This window comes from Accipiter gentilis, chromosome 1 (assembly GCF_929443795.1).
Source record: "Accipiter gentilis chromosome 1, bAccGen1.1, whole genome shotgun sequence".
NCBI classification, from domain to species: Eukaryota; Metazoa; Chordata; class Aves; order Accipitriformes; family Accipitridae; genus Astur; species Astur gentilis.
In genome coordinates, this window is record NC_064880.1 from 13,786,483 (window position 1) to 13,807,396 (window position 20,914).

At 40.9% G+C, this 20,914-nt stretch overlaps 1 protein-coding gene across 1 annotated transcript in view; it reads right to left on the reverse strand.

Moving 5' to 3' along the window:
- Nucleotides 1-20,914, reverse strand: part of IQCA1 (IQ motif containing with AAA domain 1) — a 112,678-nt gene that overhangs the window by 28,879 nt on the left and 62,885 nt on the right. The window contains exons 9-12 of the mRNA XM_049800273.1: nt 15,968-16,043; nt 9,611-9,717; nt 9,302-9,397; nt 2,410-2,471 (exon numbers count right to left, since the gene is read on the reverse strand). Of these exons, the coding sequence (XP_049656230.1) occupies nt 2,410-2,471; nt 9,302-9,397; nt 9,611-9,717; nt 15,968-16,043 (341 nt within the window). The remainder of the gene's footprint in view (nt 1-2,409; nt 2,472-9,301; nt 9,398-9,610; nt 9,718-15,967; nt 16,044-20,914) is intronic.

Below are 20,914 nucleotides of genomic sequence, written 5' to 3' on the forward strand. Positions count from 1 at the left end.
TAGACAGCCTCATCTTGTCAGGAACATACTGGGAATGACTCGATCGGTGCAACCAGTGGTCCACCTACTGCAGTGTAAGGGTCATGCTGGCCAAAGGAGGACTGAAGGGGGAAAAACACACAGTGGAAATGGGGGTAGCTTCTCTGGTGGAATGGTTTCTTCCTATCTCCATTAGTGGCTGGAAATAGCTCCCAGTAAGTGAGGATTTAATACATGTACATTTGTATCTGGTTTTGTATTGGTGTGGTCGTTGTCCACACCCTCTCTTTTGGAGTTCTCTAAGTATTAATTTCAATGACGCTTTTGGCACTAGGTTCAACAGATTGATATTGCTTTAAGGATTATATAAAATGAATATGCCTGTTGGAAATTCTTGTGATATTGTTAGTATAAACAATACTGATTTGAACCTTTTTAGGTCTTTTGCTGTTTGTGCGCTTTCACATTCTCTTCCTTCAGTATCTCAGCTTTTTTTGTCTTTCTCACTTATCTTAATTGGGATGTTCTGGTATGCCTACAATAAAAGTATTTAATAGCAGCTCTCAGCTGGCTAATAAAACTACATATATAATTTGAGGTCTGCAGCCTTTTTCCATTTCAGCTGGGAAGTTTTATGTTTATGCAGTTAGTGGCACAATTAGTATAGGAATAGTGATAAGCAAATACAAAATTTAACACACCTTCAACAGTGTTGATTTTGCCACTTTGACTCTTGCTTTCATTCTTGGTGATTTTATGTTGAGTATGCATCATAAAACAAGCAGAAGGTAGAATGGGACTAAGCTGACAGTTCTGTTGGAAGCATGACTTCTACTTTTCCTGTCTTATTATTTTTACCGTGCAAGCTTAATGATGCATGCCCTGAGTCTCCTCCAAGTAAGTGTGATGTGATAAGTCTTTGTTGACTAAAGCCCCCTGTGCCCCCTCCACCATGCCAAAATACAGATGAACCTGAGTTTCTCTTGGTTATTTCCAAAATGCTTCCTCCCTCCCTGCTCAGCAGGGAAGAGCAAAGCATAGAGCCAAAATGCCACATAAACTCTGATTAAAAGCCAGCTACTAAAATGCTTGTGTTCTTAAATGCCTGTATGTTGTATTAAGTTTATATATATATAAGAAGCAGGTATGTGCAAGAGTAACTTTAAAAGCACAGAATATATGCATCCTTGTTAGACTTTGGCACTGCTCTTGCAAGAGAGGTCATGCTCTGCTATAATCCATGACACATTTACTTTCAATATTTGCTTGGAGAGGTTTTTTTTGGTTTTTTTTTTTTTTTGAACGTGGGTAAGGAGATCATTGACTGATTGTGTAGTGTTAGCATCCAAATGATCTAGTCCAGGTCTTGTTGTGCATGTCTTGTACAAATAGATTTATGGGATGAACCCCACGTGCTTCCTCCTGTAGTGATTGACTGTGTGTGTCTTCATGCTGTTCTCCAGCCCTGCTCTCCTGGGAGATGAGTCTGCTCCTGCTGTGCACTGCTGCTGGGTCAGCAGGTCCCAGTGGTGATATCTCTGTGTAGGTGTACCTGTTATGTGTACAGGTGAAAACCGGCCAAATAATCAGTGAATGAATCACAAGCTCACTGAAAATGTAATGTCAAACGAAGAAACCCTCAAATCCCCCAAATAAAATAAGGGTGCTTAAGAGCAAGGGTACACAAAAAATTGCCAGGTCTGCCAGAACTCTTATTGATAAATAAGACTGATTTATGACATGTACATTATACCTTAGACATGAAGGGTGATTTTATAGAGCATAGGGGCCTGTCTGCAGCTTCCCTTATCAGGCTTCAGCTGAGATGGAAAATCTGACAGTCAACAAAACTGCCAGGTGCTTCTGCACCTGCAGAGAGGATGGGGAGGAGGCAAACAGGGCCAATGTCCTGCATAAATGCTATATGTGCTTAGCTTTGCATACTGGAATTAACCTGACTGAAGTTAAAGGAGACTGGCCCTAGTGGTGTGTTGCAGAAGGGAGATCTTAATTTGTATGCATTGTTGAAGATGGGGGGAAAAACGAGGTCGGTGCTGTGTAGCATTAAGGCAGTGTTTTGTTGCTCTGTTATTTGTGGTGCTGTGAAACCATCAGTCTGGGGGGGTGGGGGGTGGGTGGGCAGGCAGTGGGAAGGCTATACTGGTCGCTGGGAATGCAAAAACGGTTTTAGCTGAAGTGTATGTGCTTCAAGTTTGTAAAAGATTTTTTTTAATCATCTAGGCTTTTTATGGATATTTATACCTGTTAGTAAACAGGTTTTATATATTGTAGGTCTCCTGATGCTGGTAAACGTAGCAGTGTTGAGGTGCTCCTTGTGTGATTAAAAACGAAAAGGGTTGATAGCATATCTAATGCAAAGAGGATGCAGTCTCATTGTCTGAATCTCAGGTAAACAGGTCTTCTCTTTACCTGTCAGGAGTAAGATCTTCCTCCATCTCAGGTATCTTTTTCCTCATCGTCGTCTTCTTTTTCTGAGGACCACAAGACCAGGCAGGAATTAGTGACCTTAGTACAGATATATATATTTGAATGTACTGAAGCAAAGTGAGGGCCAGAACAGCAAATGTTTCAGTGTTACTGTTACTGAAGGAACCCAAACAGAAAAAATCATATCCTTGAATGCTCTGAGGGAAAGGAAGTAATGTCCCCATTTATAAAAGCACAGGAGATGTTCCCATTTATAAGTGTCTCATCAAGGCGTGGGAGAGGTGAAGCACCCCTGGGCTGAGGAGCTGTGTCCAACCTACAAGTCTCATGCAGATCCTGTGGCAGGTGCTCTTGAAGTGGACTCTGCATGGAGTAACCTGATGGCTGCTGCTTCCTTCTAGAATACAGCTGCTCCGGGAGCCTGTATACCTGAGCTGCAACTGTCACCTCCCCACTGAGTGCCCAAGAGCACCATACTTCAAAGTGATCAGTCCTGCTCCTTCCAGCGGAGGTTGCGTACAAAAGAATCCAAGGGTCATTTGCTCCAAGAAAAAGCTCTTCTCTCCTTCCTTTTTGGATCACAACTCTGGTTGAGTTGGGTATGGCCCTTACCCAAGAGGGAAGCAGGAAGGAAAAGGGCGTGGGGTTCAAGTAGCTGCTCCAGACCATTAAGGCTTTTTTTTTGGTTTTTTTTTGGTTTTTTTTTTTTTTTAAATTGGCGGCTTCCCTGAGGGTCATGCAGGGTGCTTACAGCTGGACCGGGACCTGAAACCAACCCTCCCGAGTTTCTGGCTAGCCTCCTAACCATTAGACATCCTTCTGCCTTCTCTTTCCTAATGCCTTGGGGAAGAAGCTTGAAGAGGTCAGAAAAACATGACCTGCTCTTTCTACTCTTGATATTTTCACCACACTTTCACTATGGGAAGGTTTTGACTTGTGTGACTAGTTTCTTTACGTACTGCAAGAAACCCATGGAAAACGTAAGTAAGAAAGATGTGAATCAGCAATGTCAAGCCCCTCCATTAATTACAGCTCACAAGCCATAAATATGGTTAAGGATAATTAGTAGTGGAGAGGGCATCATTAATCCATGTTAGTGCCCACCACTGGTATCCATACTTAGGTTCTGCAAAACACTTTAGAATTACTTCAGTGGAACTATTTACACAGTGACATTTGTGCACCATGGGATTTCTTCAACAGCTTAAACTTAAGCATGTGCTTAAATGCTTAGTTGATCAAGACAGCTTATTCTTTCCAAAAGTTTATGTTCACTTTCTTGGGAGTAGAGTTGTTTACTTTCTTTTTTTAATAGTGAATACTTCTGCAGAGCTCTAGAGGATATGTTGTTGAGTTAAAAAATCCTATCCAATTATCTGGAAAATGCTGTGTGGTTTTTGGCTTGTTTTTTTTTTTTTTTCCTAGAATGGATTGGCAGTGTTCAGAAATATATAAATTTTAAGTTTCCAAGGACAGTTGCAATGTAAATAACTTGTTACTGTTTACAGTGCAACAAAGATAATCTAGATGAAAATGTAAATTAAACCCAGAACTATGTGGCTAAGCTAACTGGGAAAAGGCGATGTTTTTAAGTTTTGGATTAGAATATGCAAACAACTCTTGTATCTGTAGAAGTACACCTTGGGTTTCTTTACATAAATAAGCTTGGCAGCAAATACGTGTTAGAATGTGCCAGTGGAGGTTTTTCTCTAAAGAAAAGGAATGGGAAGCACAAAGCATGTGCCATGCTGTTTTAACAACTGGAAATATTGAGACTGTCAGCGGTTTATTTCTGCTGTTCCTCTAGCTTTGTCTCTCTTTCTTCCAACAAGCCAGAAATTACATATCATGGGGTCTGACTGGGAAGAAAAGCTCATTTCTACCTATGTAAAGACACTAAGCATATGTTGAATTTATGGGCCAACTGGTATTGTCCTCAAGGCAGCTTCACCAATAAAGTAACTCAAGAGCAAAACAAAAATGAACTATGCAGGGGAAAAATGTGTTTTCCTAATTAACATCAGCATTTATGGGAAATTTGGCAAACACTGAGATGTGATAAGGGGAAATATGAATTGTCAACAATGGCTTTTCTCCAAAATGTCTTATTGGGAACTGCTTTTATTTAGAAAATGATACTGTTTAATGAATGTGAACATGCTCATCATTTATAATGGAAATCTCCTTGTTTCTATCTCTGAAATGTCAGTCTAGCTTCTGTGTAGCCATCCACTTACTTGGTTATTTTCTGCTTTCATAAGTCACATGTAGTGAACTGCATTAGCTATTAGCTGGCAGATGACAGAAGACTGTCTTCCATGCTCAGTGTGGTATCTTGTCTTACTGTGTGGGCTCATGAAAATGTTCTGAGTAGCTCAGAGGTTGCTATGAGCAAATACAGACCTGATTTCAGACTAGATTCCAGAGCAGAGTGTCTCTGGCACCAGAAGGGAGAGGGTAGCCAAAATGTTTCATTGAGAGAACTGTTCCACATTGGAACTACAAGATGTGCGTCACCCTTTGGCTGTGATCGTACAAGTCCTGCTGCCATCAGCTGTCAGCAGCTACTGCCACCAAGTATGTGGAAAAGTAACAAGAGGAAAGTACTCCTGTGGTTTAAGGGAAATGACAGTGTATAAGCAGCAGGCTATGAAGTGTTTGTGTGGATTCCTTGCATCATGTGTGATGCTTGGATGGGAAGCTGAGCAAGTGCAGATTTGCACTGTATGCATCCGCTCTGGGTTGAGAAGTATTTTCTGGCAATGCCAAGATACAGAGAGCAGCTTCTGATACTTGCACTGAAAAAGTCCTTGAAGATGTTCCAACTGATTATTAAGCTCTTGCTGAATGAGGGGCTCTGATCTCTAATCTCTCGGTTTAGCTACAGCATCCAAAGAGGCTACAGCCCCTGCAACTGGCTGAGAGCTCTGGGTGCTAATCTCCATTAGCTACAGAAAATCCAACAGGGCTTGTGAATCGCTGTCCTCAAACCCAGCCTTTCCTCAATTCTGACTCAGCCTGTCTTCTGGCCTTATTCACTATGGCTTTGCTCTTACCAAGTCTTTAGACTGATGTCAATATTCTTGTCATAGCTATTGCTATAGTTAACCTCTTCTGGTTTTCTCTGCTTCTGCCCAGCTGCATCAAAAAGGAATATCCAAAGCTGCGTTGAGATGCTAGCAAGGCCTACTTCAGAAGCAACTTTTACAAACTTAGGTTCGCATGTCCCCTCTTTCTGTTTTTTTCTGACTTCTGCCCATGCCTTTGTGTTATGTGTGGGTGTGTTCACTTGCAATGGGTTGCTTTACCTGCAGTTGGATCGGAAACAAATCCTTGGGGGAGCAGAGCAGGAAAAGCAGCACAATGGGCTTGATAAAAAGCACTCTGATAAGCACTCAAATGTAACTTCCAGGTCAGTAACTGTAGAGGGCTGATCTGTCAGCTCTTATGTTGGGTGGAAAGCCAGTTTAAAGAAGCCAGGTCTGTAGTGGTTTACTTGGCTGCAGATTCCCAAGAGAAACACCCTTGGCTGCTAAGTCCTCTGGGTACCATGGTTGGGTACGTGGCATCCATCTAGAATAAATACTTGTAAAGCTGGTGGGTTGTGTTAAGCCATCCAAATCACAAACTTGGGCTGTCAGCAGAAAGGGATAGACTCAGAACAACAACATTTCACTAAAAAGCTTGTGCTGGCACAAGGATGCCACCAACTTTTTAGAAATCAAGTACTTTGGAAAATGCTAGCACTTTCTCTTTCACTCCAGGTGCTTTATAACAGGGTCCTCTAGGCTGGATGGGGACTTAGACCTTCAGACATCTCTTTGACAGCCTTCCTAGACATCAATGCCATATCCCTTGTTAGGAGACAATCTCCCTTCAAATCCTTCCTCAGTCTGTTTTTACACAAGTGCTTACAACCCCAGCTTGCTGACCCATGTCTGGGCAGATAACAAGCTGCCACTGTGCATAGTGAAGAAAAATGCAATTTGCAGCAGAGCTGAACCTCATTCCTTTGTTTCTGCTGTATCCTCATCCCCTCTCCTGTGACAGTCATCAGATCTGGAGCAATTGGAGTCCAGCACAGTGTGTCTCTTAACAAGGACACTTGGGCTATATACCCTATCAATGCTGGACCGTAAGGACAACAGTGGGACAGTCTGTGGGGTGAGATGCTTCCAACATAGACAGAGGCACAGAATCTGTGCCTCAAATGATAGCAGTGTGGCTTGTTGCATATTAGGTGCAATTTAATTAGTTTAGGTATTTTCAGACCAGCCCAGTGGTCTGGAAACCCGTTTGTAATGAGAAGAGTAATTTGCCTTTCCACCCAAGATGATTCTTTCACAAAGGTGGCAAATGGGCTTTTTATCTTCAGGGGCAATAAGAGCAATTTTTGGTAGGATTAAGTGTCAGCTTTTAGCAGTGAGTGGTATTTGAAGGTTTGGGAGTGAGTGGTAAAGTTCAGCCTAGAAAGTACAGTGCATGGAAGTAAAGGAGTGGCCTGCTGGTATGCCTGGAGCTGTTAAATTTTGTTTATCTAAGACCTAAGCCATCTGAAACACTGACTGGGAGGGAGCTTCTGCTTTTCCTTTTGAGTCCAATTCCAAAATGTCCTTGCTGAACCCTCTATAAAAGGGACTTTCAAACAGGATTTCAAACTCAAATTATCTCCTGTGGGTCAGACAGATTTATTATTTTTTTTTTAATATGGACTTGACAGAGTTTTTAAAGTTGTAAACTACTTATCCTAAGGTGCTCTTGAAAAGGCAGAGGACCTCTATACTGGGAAACCCTGGGTAGTCACTTTTCCCTGACAACAAAAAAAGCCCTAGTTCTACTGTGGTGTCTTCCTGCAAAGAAAGTAAAAGAAATCCCTCCTTACAAGAGAGGAGATAGCCAAATGCAGCATCGTGATTTTGGCGTAACTGCCCCTCGACGGAAAACTCCACTTGTAAAATTTCACTTAAAGAAATTACTCTTGCTGCCCATTCGCCACTGACAGAGTGCAGAAAAAGGTTTGTATTCTCTGAAGAATGTTGAATCCTTATGAGAATGCTTTTCTTTGCAGAATATCCCTTTGGAGCGGGGAGGGAGGGAAATGTTTGGCATTGTGCTCCAGACCTGTTCATGGCTACAATAAGAATCCAAGCCCACTGTTATTTCACATTGCATAGTTGGGGGGGAGATGTATGGGACCTAGGATGTGGTAACACATGCCTTGAAAAACTAGAGGATTTTTGCTGAATAATAAATTAATAAGCTGCTTTCAAAACTTTCCAGCTCATTATTATTCTTGTTAAATAAGCCAGATTTTCATAAAGCAGATCTGAATCTGTGTGCACAGGTATGCATGCACTCTGTTTGTTTATGGACTGAGATATTTATGCAAATGCTAATTAGAAAAAGCCTTTGCCAATGTTGATTGGACATTTCAAATAGTTTTGCATAGGGAAGATGTGTTTCGACTAAAACTGGATACATCCTTCCATTCCCCACCCCTAAAATAGAACTGTTTTTTTTTCTTTTGTTGCTTTTTGGGGGTTTTTGTTCATTTTTCCCCCCAGATAAAATCTTTAGGGAACTTGTATTATTTAATTAGTACTTATTCCCCTCTTCCCCTACCTCATTCTCTCAGGTTACTGGCACAACTTGGGAAAACAAAAGTTAAATAATCTCCCTCCATCCAAAACCATTCCAACACTGTATTGTAAGAAAAAACCCCAACCCCAAACAAAACTTTATAATTCCAGGGTGACATTTTGAAGCAGTTTTGACTAGCTGATCTAAATGCATCTGCCCATGACAACTTTGGGAACACTGTTGCAATATTTTGTCTGTGTATCTTAAGCCTCCCTATTTTTGAAATGGATTTAGCAGTCCAATTGGTATCAGCTTTCATAGTTGCTCCAGTCTTACATTATTAAATTGCCCCTGCACATTTGTCAGGTGAAAGAGCATTTTAAAATATAATTTGAGTAGAAGTACAGCAAAAGCAAGTATTTGCATGCTAAAAGGATTACAGAAATGAAATACAACATGAGATTAGGGTTGGCTATTTGCCCTGAGGATTTTAAGTGGATCTGCTGATTGAATGGTAGGGTCTGTAAGCTTTGAGTTATTTTGCACTGACATGATCTATAGTTTAAATGCTTGGGTAAGGAATTCTGGGAACCGCGGGCTGTTGAATTCTGCATGTGGTAATGCTGTGAAACTAGATGAGAACATGTGTGCTGTGTTTCACTGGGTAACACACATTAAAAAGAATGTATGTCTTCAATCTATTTTATATGCTTAAATAAACTTGGCTTAATTGCAAGTTCCCAAATGCTTCAATAGTAAATAGTAACATAATTAACGTATACCTGGCTGTATGTGATCTATGTGGTGTTACAGGTAAGTGAAAGGTAACACCAAAACATTTTTTGGTGTAGTTTCGAAACACATTAACGAGTCCTCATTTAGGAGGAAGACAGCCAGCAGCTGGAAAACTTAGTGGCACCCAGATCCATGGCTTCATTGGAAGACCTTACTAATCTGAACCTGTCACCTTAAAGAGAGGGGTTGCTTGGATTTTCCTGTTTGACTGGATCAGAGGATTTCAAAAGGGTGTGTATCCCTCTTGAAAATCTGATCTATCTTTTAAAGATTTATCTCTGCAATAGTTCAACTTGTCCTAAGCATTATTTATAAAGATTAAAGAATAATAATAGCTAAAGGAAAAGGCCCTGAAAAAAGCCACAGGTGAATAGATTTTTAAATGCTTCTGACTTGAGATCCAGTAAATGTCTGTGAGACTAGGGTTTGCACTGAATACCACTGTATCTGGGCAGAGAATTGAGATTTACCTTGAATTCTCCCAACTTGCTGCTCTTACCTTTTCACTTTTTCTTCCTTTTTTCTGTTTGTCGCTCTTTTCTCCATCCACAGCCAGTTTGAGATTCTCCAGTTTCTGTTGCATCAACTCATCAACCTATCCAGACAAACACAGTTGAATCTTTCTATGTCTTCTATTCTGCCACCACACCTCAGACAAATGTTCAGTTAAATAAGTGTTAAAGCAAGGAACAGATAGTAGGGACTCTGGAAGGAGGTAAGGTCTATGCCAGGGCCAGTTCTTGCAGCTGTAGAGAAATATACACAGGCAATGTACATTATTAGTGTCCTCTTACTATTGTAAGCACACCTGCACTCTGATCTCTTCCTCCACTTCTTCCCGTTTCTCTTCTTTGATCAGCTCTGGGTCATGATCCTGGAGAAAATCCCATCCCTCGCCTCTGTTCTGCCAAATGGCTGTTATCCAAAAGAAAGAAAAAAGGGAAAAAAAAGTTACAGAAGGCATTGGTTTCTCCAACTGCTTCTGGAGGCAAAAAATAGGTAGTTGTAGGCAGCTTTTATTTAAATTATTAGCTGTATGAAAGTAGCAGGCTCTAGGGACCCTTACCAAGTTCAGAGCCCTGTTGTGTTAGGATCTGTAAATCTTGAGTTTAACCTTTTTTTTTTTTTTTTTTTTTTTTTTTTTTGTCTTGGGCTGTAAATTGGTATCAGATTTCAGGAGGATAATGGGATATGGAGGTTGTCATTTTCTGGTTGTAAAGCTGAATGCCTGGAGTGTTGCTCATCTTCAAGAGCAGGTAGTACAGTATCGGCTGAACCATATTGTGGCTGATGTTGGCATTCTTTTTTTTGAAGTCACAAAGATGACTCCTGTCCTGAGGAGTGTGCTCTCTATGCACGTCCCTTAGGTGGTGTAGTGCAGGCTTGGGGACCAAAGGAAGGTGTTTAGTTTAAACCAGGATGTTTCCTTGTTCTCTGCTGCTCAGTTATCTAATGCTAAGTTAAAGCTGCTGCAACCTTGCAAGTTAGCCTTTGTAGTAATTCACGAGGCTGAAATATGGGCCAGGAGCACTGGAAGAGGCATAAAAGCCTGTGCTGAGCACATGGAAATGGGAGCATGAGGGGACAGGGAATCCGACAGAGCAGTAACCTGCATCCAACCCACAAGTGACATATGGCCACACGGAGTTTTAACTTCGGGGAGTTTTAAGCTTGATGCAGTAATTGAGATGCAAAGTCATTACCGAAAGGTGACAAGGCCCACCTGATACAGCACCTCTATTTCTTAGTGTTGTGCAAAGGATAAGTAGTAAGAAGACCTAACTCCAGGAACAAAACAAGCTTGTGCAAACCGATGATCAAAAAAACCCCCAGCCCTGTTTATGATAAAGTAGCTAATGATCCTGAGCTGCAGCTCGTTATTTTTTTCAGGCAAACAGCAATTTGCTGTTTAGAAAGAGAATTAAATGAGGTCTGGCAAGCTCAGTGCATATCTCAACTCTCTGCTATTAGCAGAAGTACCTTTTTTTAAATGGAAACGCCTCTCTTCTTTCCACATTTTTGAGCTAATTTGAAGGAAGACAATTCATATCTTGCATTTCAAGCCCCGATAGTATCTTTATAAATGACAGCTAATCTCCAGCAGTATGTGCTAATTCAATTTCCAGATGATTTAAAATGACAGCTTTCCACTTTAAGACATCGGCTCCTTTATGAATCTGTTTTGTACAGGGTACTCCTTGCTGCACCCACTGCCATTTCTAAGGCACTATAAATTCAGGAAGGTTTTCACAGTACCCATAGGAGATCATTCAAGTTTTAGTCCAGTTAATATAATGCTGGCTGCTATTTCCACCCCCTACGAATTTTCAGAGTCCAATTATGTGCGGAGTATTTGTGGCTTTACACATAGGGAATAGTTTTTGCAGGTGAGTAGTCTTAATTTCATAACTGAAGAAGGTAGAGATGGAGAAGGACAGTGGATTTTTTTGGTAATAAGGAAAGAAACTCAAAGGTATAGATATTAATTTCTTTAAATTACTTGCAGGTCATCAGATGGCATGACACATGTCATGTAATATTTCAAGAGGGAAAGCTGATTTGCCCTAGTTAAAAGGTACCTCCTCCAGGGTTACTAGCCTGGAATTTCAGCCCTGGGGAAAGGGGATGTTACATGGGAGTTATGTGAATTTTTAAACACTTTCCTAACTGGGTCAACAGGTTGCAAGTGCTTTATTTGCACAGGAGTGCTAGGTTTTAGATATTTATTTTTCATAGAGGGATTCATAGATTTTTATTCTTTTTTTTTCATAATTGTTTATTGTAATTTTGTAAATTGATTAGTGGTTAATATCCACTGCAGGCAAACCAGGGACAGTCCCCGCAGATTAGGCAGCTGCCTTTGATATTACCTGGCAACCAGTTTTCTGAGTGCTATATTAGCTACTAGGTTAGAGGTCCCTGATTTTAGAAAAGAGATCAATAAATCATAGGTGTTAGATGCTATGTTGTTCTTTTATAGATCAACAAAATGCTTCAAGGTTATTTTTAAAGTAAGGTCAGGAGGCTAAGGATGTTATGTTTTCACTTGCCGGTCAAAAGAGCCTGGTATTCTGTTACAGACAGGGCCATCCAGCTATGGGAGCTATTTTTGCATGTGTGTGTATGCAGTGCAATTTATATCACTTCTAAAACAGTGTATGCTTATCTTTGGATTATTTTGTATGCGTACCTCTCTAGCTCAGGACTCAAAAGACAGCCCAGTCCACTAATGTGACTGCTAACATCATCTCAGCAGCATTAGTTTTCACTCTGCAGACTAGTAGGTAACTCCAATATCCCTGAATTTCAGAGAACAGCTTGTGACTAATTGAAATATACTTATCTGAAGCATGAAGATTTTCTTAAAATTACTACTTTCGACCTCCTGGCAAAAGGATTTGAATCTTTTGATGCATGGTTAAAGATACATAATACCTCCACACCTTAAAGTTTGGGCCATGGAGTATTTGTGTTGAACTCAAATATGCTCTGCAACACTGAGCAAGTCGTAAATATCAACTGGCCCTCTGTATAATGGGGGAAATAGCACAACTCTGCCTTGCAGCACAGGCTACTGCAAAAACAAAAGCCAGGAAGATGGAGGTAATGATTCAGGGTGCGTACAGCTGCTCCACATAAACTCTTGCTATTCCAGTGTAAAAGTAGATGTCACACAGAACTGGCTGTTTCCAAAACGGTATATAAAGTAAGTGTTTTAGATAGAGCTTGGTAAATGTAGTTTAGCAACTAGCAAAGCTGCCAAATACAGTTCTAGAAGAATAAAAGTCTTCATGAGTTCCAGTGAAGTTTAGGTGGTAGTTCTAGCTTGGTGGAGGAGGAAAAAAAAAAAATTGGGGTGGAAAAAGTCTGTAACTGAAATGCTTAGATCTTTGTGAAAAGTAATCTACATCTTCTTAAGTATTTAAGTAACCTAAGAGCAAAGCAACCAGTTTCAGGGGATGGGAAGACTTTCTTAATTGTAAGTGTGTGTGTGGTGTGTGTGTGTGACTAAACAAAAATGTTTGTTGTTTGGTCAGCTACCATTTAGGTAAACTCCAGATACATTCATAAGGGTCTTTAAATTACTCCATTGTAGGCACCTGGTATAAACTTTCTTAATCAAGCTTCCTGACTTCAATGATGTTTTCAAGAGTGATGCACTAATAAAGGTGAACTTCTGTGCAAATTGTGATGGTAATTGAGCTATTTCTACATAAGAATAGAAAAAAGTTCTCAATGTAGAAAGACCAAATTCAAACCTCTCTTATTCTTAACGATTACGCTACTGAAATGAAAGCAGGCTAAAATTAAAAATACAAGAAACTGCTTATACTGTTCTGGTCAGAAGTTATTCTAGATTTGATTCTGGAGGCCTTGGGGAAAAAAAGAAACTTTATCCATGGCCAGGTTAAAAGTAAAATTATTCTGAACAACCACCAGGTAGTATTGTGATAAATGGTGTCCTGCAATAAAAAGCTCTAAGTGCTTGTGAATGAGGCAGGGGACTGCTGCATGGAGGAATTAACAGCTGTTTACTAAAAATAAATATGGTGTCAAATAGACTTGTTCACTAGGAGAAAAAAAAACAACCAACACCTGAAGTTTAACTGAACAGCTACAGACTTTTACTGTGCATAAGACAGAACTGCAGCTATTCTTTGAAGCTTGCAAGAGAGCTCTTTCCTCTCTGATGATCTCTGGTTGTGCTCTATGCAGAAAATGGTTCCTTCTTGTATGCCTTTGGAGCTAGGCGAATAGCTTGTCAGCTCTGGCAGGATGGGCTGGAGATGAGCATTGGTGTTTAACTCTGAATGCTAGGCTGGAGTCTTTATCTACCACAAAAGGATGCTACCCATGCCTGACCTACCTGAGCACATTATTGCAGTGTTACCTGAAAGTGCTGCCAGTACATAATGGGAAGATGGAGGTACTAGCACTGACTGGCTTTAGGCATCCAATTCAGGTGCCTGAATAGGAACACAGGCTCCGCAGACAGCTAATAGGCTGCTGAGTTGCCCTTGGGAGGCCTTGTGAGATATACAGGAATACAACAGCCCCAATTCAGCACTCATCTTTGTGGGAAAAGTTAGCATGAGTAACCCTGAAATGTTATATACTTGCAGAGCTTAAAGCAGGCATCTTATTAGAATGGAAGTACTGGTGTTTAGGTACAGTCTGGGTGACGAATGTGTCCCCCATCCTCTCATAAATCCCCTGACTTGTTATTACTTGAGATAGTTGTGAAATCTGGGAGTCTGTTCCTATTAAACTGACCTATTGACCTCTGTGGTGGTTTTATTCCTAACATTGGCATCCACTGCCATGTTGGATGCACTGTTTAAAGTCTCTGTGTGAAGTTACGGCCAAACATGTTTTCTACAACCTGGAGGAGAGTTATTTGCACAAATATGAGGAATTTGTGAATTTGCAGTTCAGCATTGTATTGAAGACTGTAAAGCCTCAGCAGGGGATCCAAGCAGCACTGTGGGAGCACTGGAAAGCACAGCTACTACATCACCTACTCCTTAGTGGAGCACTGAATGAGCATATTGCCAAGCCTACGTAGCAATGTGAAGCCTTCCTGCCGTCTTGTTGCTACTTTGCAGCAAGTAGGGTCTCTAAACTGTTCCTTTATTGCTCTTTGGACTTGCTGGATGGGAAACACTGGGCTTGCTATTGCTGGTCTCCAGTTGCAAGGTGTCGTTTCATCCTGAGTGCATAGAAAAGCACAAGTAGTGTTCTTGGCCCGTTAAGGAAAGTAGCATAGATGAATTTGATCCTTATCTAAAACTCCTGCTGACTTCAATGTGGTTCTGATGCAGCATTCAGGAGTAGAGCCTGGGACAAAGAACTCCTCTTTAGCCATAAAACTGCTTTATGATTTATAACGTGTAAGAAAATCCTAATTGTTAGAAGTCAGAGGTCAGGCAAAGCTGTGCTGGAGTATATTTAGAAAGTAAGTTGTACACTTCTTTCTCCCCAGCCAACCTAAATCAGGAAAAAAACTTGATGCCAATAATTTGTCAGCAGGAAGGAATAATGGAGACGTTTTACGTAAGGAATTTTAGCAAGCTCCTAACACTGCAGGGTGGGGAGAAGAACAGATATTTTTAATAACTGAGAATAGAATCTGTATGAAATAAAGCAAAAACCAAAACAAAAACCAACCAAAAAAAAAAACCACCAAAAAAAACCCCAAACAAAAAACCCCACCCAAAACCCCTATAAGCTTTGATCAGGCATACTTTGTGACACAGGACTTCAACTTGGTTTCTCTGACCTTTGGAATCCTATCGTGCTGTTCACTTACAGTTCATGAGACAGGTGCTCCTTTTGATTTCAGACAAGTGCATGACTTCCATGCCCAGCAATAAGTGATTGCTAACTCACTTGTTTATCTAGGGTGCACACTGAAGACAAGTGGTTAGGAGATGGGCAAAGGCATTAAGCGTAGAGGAGAGGGTAGAAGAGATACAGAAAAGAGCAAGATGTCCTTTTGTGAAAACCATTTTTAAAATTTGAAACCCCCTACTTTTGGATGCTTTCTCAAGTGATAAAGCAGCCAGTCTCCTAGCTATAAGTCTGAGTTAAGTTTAAGTTGCACACACTTTGAATGAAGCAAGTATATTCATAGTCCAGCAGCATTTTTGTGCCTTTGCTTGAAAAGATGATCTTCTTATTAAAAAAAGTAATCAAAAAAGATTTGACTAGCTGTAGATTGTGTAGGTGAATGAATCCATGGATGCTTTCCATGAATGAGAGGAGGACAGGACACAGAGTTACAGGAGCATGAAAATGTTGATGCTGAAGCTTGATCTACAGAATAGTGCTTCTGAACTATTTGCTATTCAGTTGTCATTTTGCAGCCCTCAGAAAATCCAAGAAAGCCCCTGCATGAACATCAAAGCACTTTGATTCTAGCTTGGCCACTTTCACTCATATGGAATTGTACCTTCCTGTGTGATTAGCTTGATGATTTTGAGAGACTCTAAGAAGACTTGAGGTACTGAGAGGCTCCCTTCCTAACCATTTTTATCTAATGTCCTCATTTCTAGAAAGTTCCATAGTTTGGGCAGCTGCTCTGTTTGACCCTATAGGAATGACGTTCAAATTAAGCTGAATTAGAAGAACATTCCAGCTGTAATTGTTGTCTTTTTCTACTGACCTTTGTATTGACTGTTCCCTTCCTCCGTTATTGAAAGGAAATTACTGGGAGCCATTTTCCAGCCTTCCTCCTCTTCCTAGATTGGGGTGGGATGAAAAAAAAATAAAAATATTAAGATGTAGAAACTACTCAAGTATGAAAAAAGTAATCATTTTCATTGGATTTTTAAAGATTAATTTTAATTTGAGGAATAAGATGCTGTTGTCTCATCAACAAAAATCTTCCTAGCAGGCTATAAGGAAGTTTTATCCCTTTGGAGAGGAGAGGAGGTGTCTGTTCATCAATTGACCTACTGAGGTCACAAGAATTAAACTCAGGCTTGTTTGAACATGTAATATAGGTAGGAGACTTGCAACATATAAATGAAATTACCTTGCTATTTTTTCAGTTAATCTTATTGTAGGGCTGCTCCCTCCCCCCAAAAAGGAATTCCCAACTTGTGGGTAATTCAAAACTGTTGAAACCTCATTTTAATCTGTAATCAGAAAGAAAAATAGTGATCTTGGTGTATCTTGCAAACCAAAATATTTTGTTTCAACTTTATCAAAACATTTTGACGTTTTTCTCTCTAAAGTAAATGACATTGACATGTTCCTGAAACAGTTTAATTTCATTGAACCAGTATTTCTAATGGAAAAACTCGTCAGAAAACAATGAAAGTTTCTTCATGTTGTATCAGTCATAAGTCCTCAAAATGTTATAAGGGTAATAGTTATTAGTTGCAAAGTAGATTGCTCTTTGGGGATGAGGTGAATGTGGATTTATGCAAGATAATGTAAGTTGTATCAGACTTTGCTAACCAATGTGTAGTCTGTAACCCACTGGTTATCAGTAAGATATAAAGTGTAGTTCTTGGAATAAGTAAAATGAAACAACCCCCCTATATATGCTTCTGTAATTAGGTGCCACGGCATACCTGCTATCAGCAGATACAGTTGCAGCCAGGTCATGTGAATTATTAAGTGTGTTTTTAATTAAAGTGTTATTATAGTAATTAAAGTTTGGGCCCAGAAGGACATGCAAAACCTAAATACATTTATCACTTTTACCCTATGCTCTATAGATGTAGTTGAAAGAGATTCAGGAGTTTCTTGACTAAACATCAAGAACCATTTGGGTGAAATATAAGCAATAGTTTGAGGATTTGACACCCAGAGCTCTAATTCCCAGTTACTCTGATGTATTCTCAGTTTTTGCAGGGTGTGGCATTTTGAGATTCATCCTTGGATCTTTTGCAGTAAGTAGAATCCATTCTTTGAATATTTTTCCATAATTTATAGAATATTATTAAAACATGATGTTCTAAGAGGAAATACTGATAATTGCAAATTAATTAACCCCCCCAAACAGCCTAAAAATGGGTTATTCATTTTTAGCCTCTTAATAGCGTAGGACATACTAATGTTTCTTTTATTGTTCCAAATAAGCCAATAAATCATTTTAATTACTAGCTTCAATGATTTTATACACTGATATAAATAATATTGTTGTGTCAGTTTCATTGATTTTAATCAAAACCACTCCAAGTCTAAAGGACAGTTGTAGAATGCTGTTCTGTATTCCCTCCTGCCTCTATTAACAGCGTAAGAATCAATGTAATATAAAGAACTTCTTTTTCCTTGAAGTCAGTTGATATATTTTTCTATGTTCAGTTGATTGATTCCATGCTTGTTCTATGTTAAGTGCACTAAGGCACTTAGATTGAAACATATATTGTTGGTTCAAAGGAGACATATGGAAATAACAGTTTGAATATATTTCTGAAGCCTTCCAAAGCCTAGCCCGCACTAGGTGATTCTCATTCAACAGCGGGGAAAATTTTGAATTGACTCCATTGTGTAGTTCTGCTATGGAGATTTTTGCTAATGGGTTTCACCTGAGGACAAAATGTGCCTCACTGTTAAACATTTCTGGATGCACAGCCTTGCTCACGTTTAGTGACACAGACAGGTTGCAGCACGCTACTGGGCGAAGCAGTCCAGACTGGTCTGATGTGCTCTGCTATTGAAAAGAGGGATCATACGGTGCTGAAGTTGGTGGGGGTTTTTGTTTTGTTTTGTTTTGTTTTTTTCTTAGGTGCCCAATGGGAAATCAAATCAGCACCTTACAGAGAAAAGAAAGTGAAGTTACTTTGACATCAAATACACCTTTCTAAAGATTGCTATCTGCCTTTTCAGAAATATTTAAATTTCCTTCTGGGATCAAACTCTTGTTTTCTTTAAGTACTGAGGTTAGGAGCAGGGCTTTTTTCTGCCTGCATCACTATGACTTACAGCCTACACTTATTAATAAGAATCCTGCTGTTAGAACTTTTCTAAATACTTCTCAACTGGTCTTAAATGCTATTTTTTTCCCCCTGTCAGTATTATAACCTTGGAGAGAATGTTCTCTTTGTTCTTTCTCAATGAACCATAGAGAACCTGATATAATGGCTTAGAATTTTACTTGACGGGACTTGTGATGGCTGAAGAGATGAGAACGACATCAAGTTATAAAGCCCCAGAGCTCTATATTGGTATTTCACCCCATTTCAAAACAACCTTGTGGAGGCTGTGAGGGGATTGAGATTCATTTTTGGTATTGTTGGTTCTTATCTAGTGAAATGTGCAAAACCAACAAAGAATCAAATTTACCCCGTGAAAGTCAGATTTTTTAAGCAGATGAGTGAGTTGCTATCCAGTTTCAGAAGTTTGGGTTGGGTTTGGCGGTTTCAGCATGCCTGAACATTAATGTCTCACTTTGACTTACTTAGACTGAAGTGTCAGGAACAGCCAGCCTTTTCCATTGCCTGTGCAAGACCAGAGGCATCACAGGGGTTTGTTCTGGGCCAGCTGAGTTGGGAAGGAGCGAGGACATTAGAGGACACTCTTGTGAATGCTCCCCAAACGAACTTGTCTGTCTGAGATGTTATGGGGTTCTATAACTGTGAATGACAATGGTCTTTAAAGTCTCTAATTTCAAAAGCTTTTCTGAGCTTTTGCCTTCATACGTGTACTTTTATCTGATCTTTCCCATAGATTTCTGCAGTGTATGTGCTGATTTAAGGGATTACACCATGAAGCGGTCCCACAGAGCTGAACTCAGTACTAGTACAAGTCACCAGAAGTCTTGTGGACAACAAACAACTTGGTATTACTTGGCTTAGGTCTGCAGGCCATTACACTTTCTCCTCTGTTGCTCCTCCAGGTTGGCTCCACTCTGCCACTAAGATACAATGAGGTGGTACCGGTAATCACCTTCCACTATGTTGGGTTTTGTGGCAAGGTTTTGGTAGTGGGTGGGGGTTAGAGAGGTGGCTTCACTGAGAAGTTGCTGGAAGCTTCCCCTGTGTCCGACAGAGCCAATGGCAGCCAGCTCTACGACAGACCTGCTGCTGGCCCAGGCTGAGCCAATCAGCGATAGTGGTAGCACCTCTGGGATAACATATTTAAGATGGAAAAAAAGTTGCTGGGACACGCAGAAACAGCAGCCAGAGAGAGGAGTGAGAACATGTAGGAGAGAGAACCCTGCAGACACCAAGGTCAGTGCAGAAGGAGGGGGAGGAGATGCTCCAGGTGCCGGAGCAGAGATTCCCCTGCAGCCCGTGGGGAAGACCATGGTGAAGCAGGCTGTCCCCCTGCAGTCCATGGAGGTCCACGGTGGAGCAGATATCCACCTGCAGCCCGGGGAGGACCCCACACCAGAGCAGGTGGGTGTCCAAAGGAAGCTGTGACCCCATGGGAAGCCTGTGCTGGAGCAGGGTCCTGGCAGGACCTGTGGATCTGTGGAGAGAGGAGCCCACGGAGCAGGTTTTCTGGCAGGACTTGTGACCCCGTGGGGGGACCCACTCTTGGAGAAGTGTGCTCCTGAAGGACTGCATGCCATGGAAGGGACCCACGCTGGAGCAGTTCATGAAGAACTGCAGCCTGTGGGAAGGACCCACATTGGAGAAGTTTGTGGAGGATTGTCTCCTGTGGGAGGGACCCCATGCTGGAGCAGGGGAAGAGTGTGATGAGTCTTGTCCCTGAAGAGGATGAAGTGGCAGGGATAACATGTGATGAACTGACCATAAACCCCATTCTCCATCCCCCTGCGCCACTGGGGGGGTAGGTAGAGAATCTGGGAGTGAAGTTGTGTCTGGGAAGAAGGGAGGGGAGGAGGGAAGGTGGTCTGAGATTTGGTTTTATTTCTCATTACCCTACTCTAGTTGATTTGTAATAAATTGAGTTAATTTTCCCCAATTTGAGTCTGTTTTGCCCATGATGGTAATTGGTGAGTGATCTCTCCTGTCCTTATCTTGACCCATGAGCCCTTTGTTATATTTTCTCTCCCCTGTCCAGCTGAGGGGAGCAGGGAGGGGCAGGAGTGATAGAATGGCTTTGGTAGGCACCTGGTGTCCAGCCAGTGTCAACCCACCACACGCTGCTTGCAGCATTATGCCTTCACTAGTGCTGTGACATTGCACCCTGTGATAGTGTCTCCCTGATGGCAAACTACTGCCTGAAGACAAGTGTTGATAGGAACTTAAATTCCTGTTCGCACAGGAGCAACCACTACCCTTCCTAGTTGGCAATGCAAGATCAGGCTTAAAGAGCTCAGAAAACCCATTTATGTATGCTGGTCCTTCAGCCTGCTGTGCATCTTTATCTACAAAGGGAAAGAAACACCCCCAAAACCCCACACTTTGTTTTGTATGACCCAAAAAGCATCTTTTCTGGTTGAAAACACTATTTAAGTTACAAGTCAATGCTTAGATATCTACCTCCCAACTAGACTGATGCATCCTAAGTTTGTGTAGTTTAGGTTCCTGGGTAGCTGTAATGAGAGCTTTGGCCAGATTAATGGATGTTGTCCAAGAAAAGCGTCTTCTGTTATATGTTTTTTCTAGGGTTAGGACTTAATATTAATTTGTGTAAAACTTGAAGTGAAGAGTAAGCTTTGCCCCAGAAAACTCACCCTTCTCCTCCG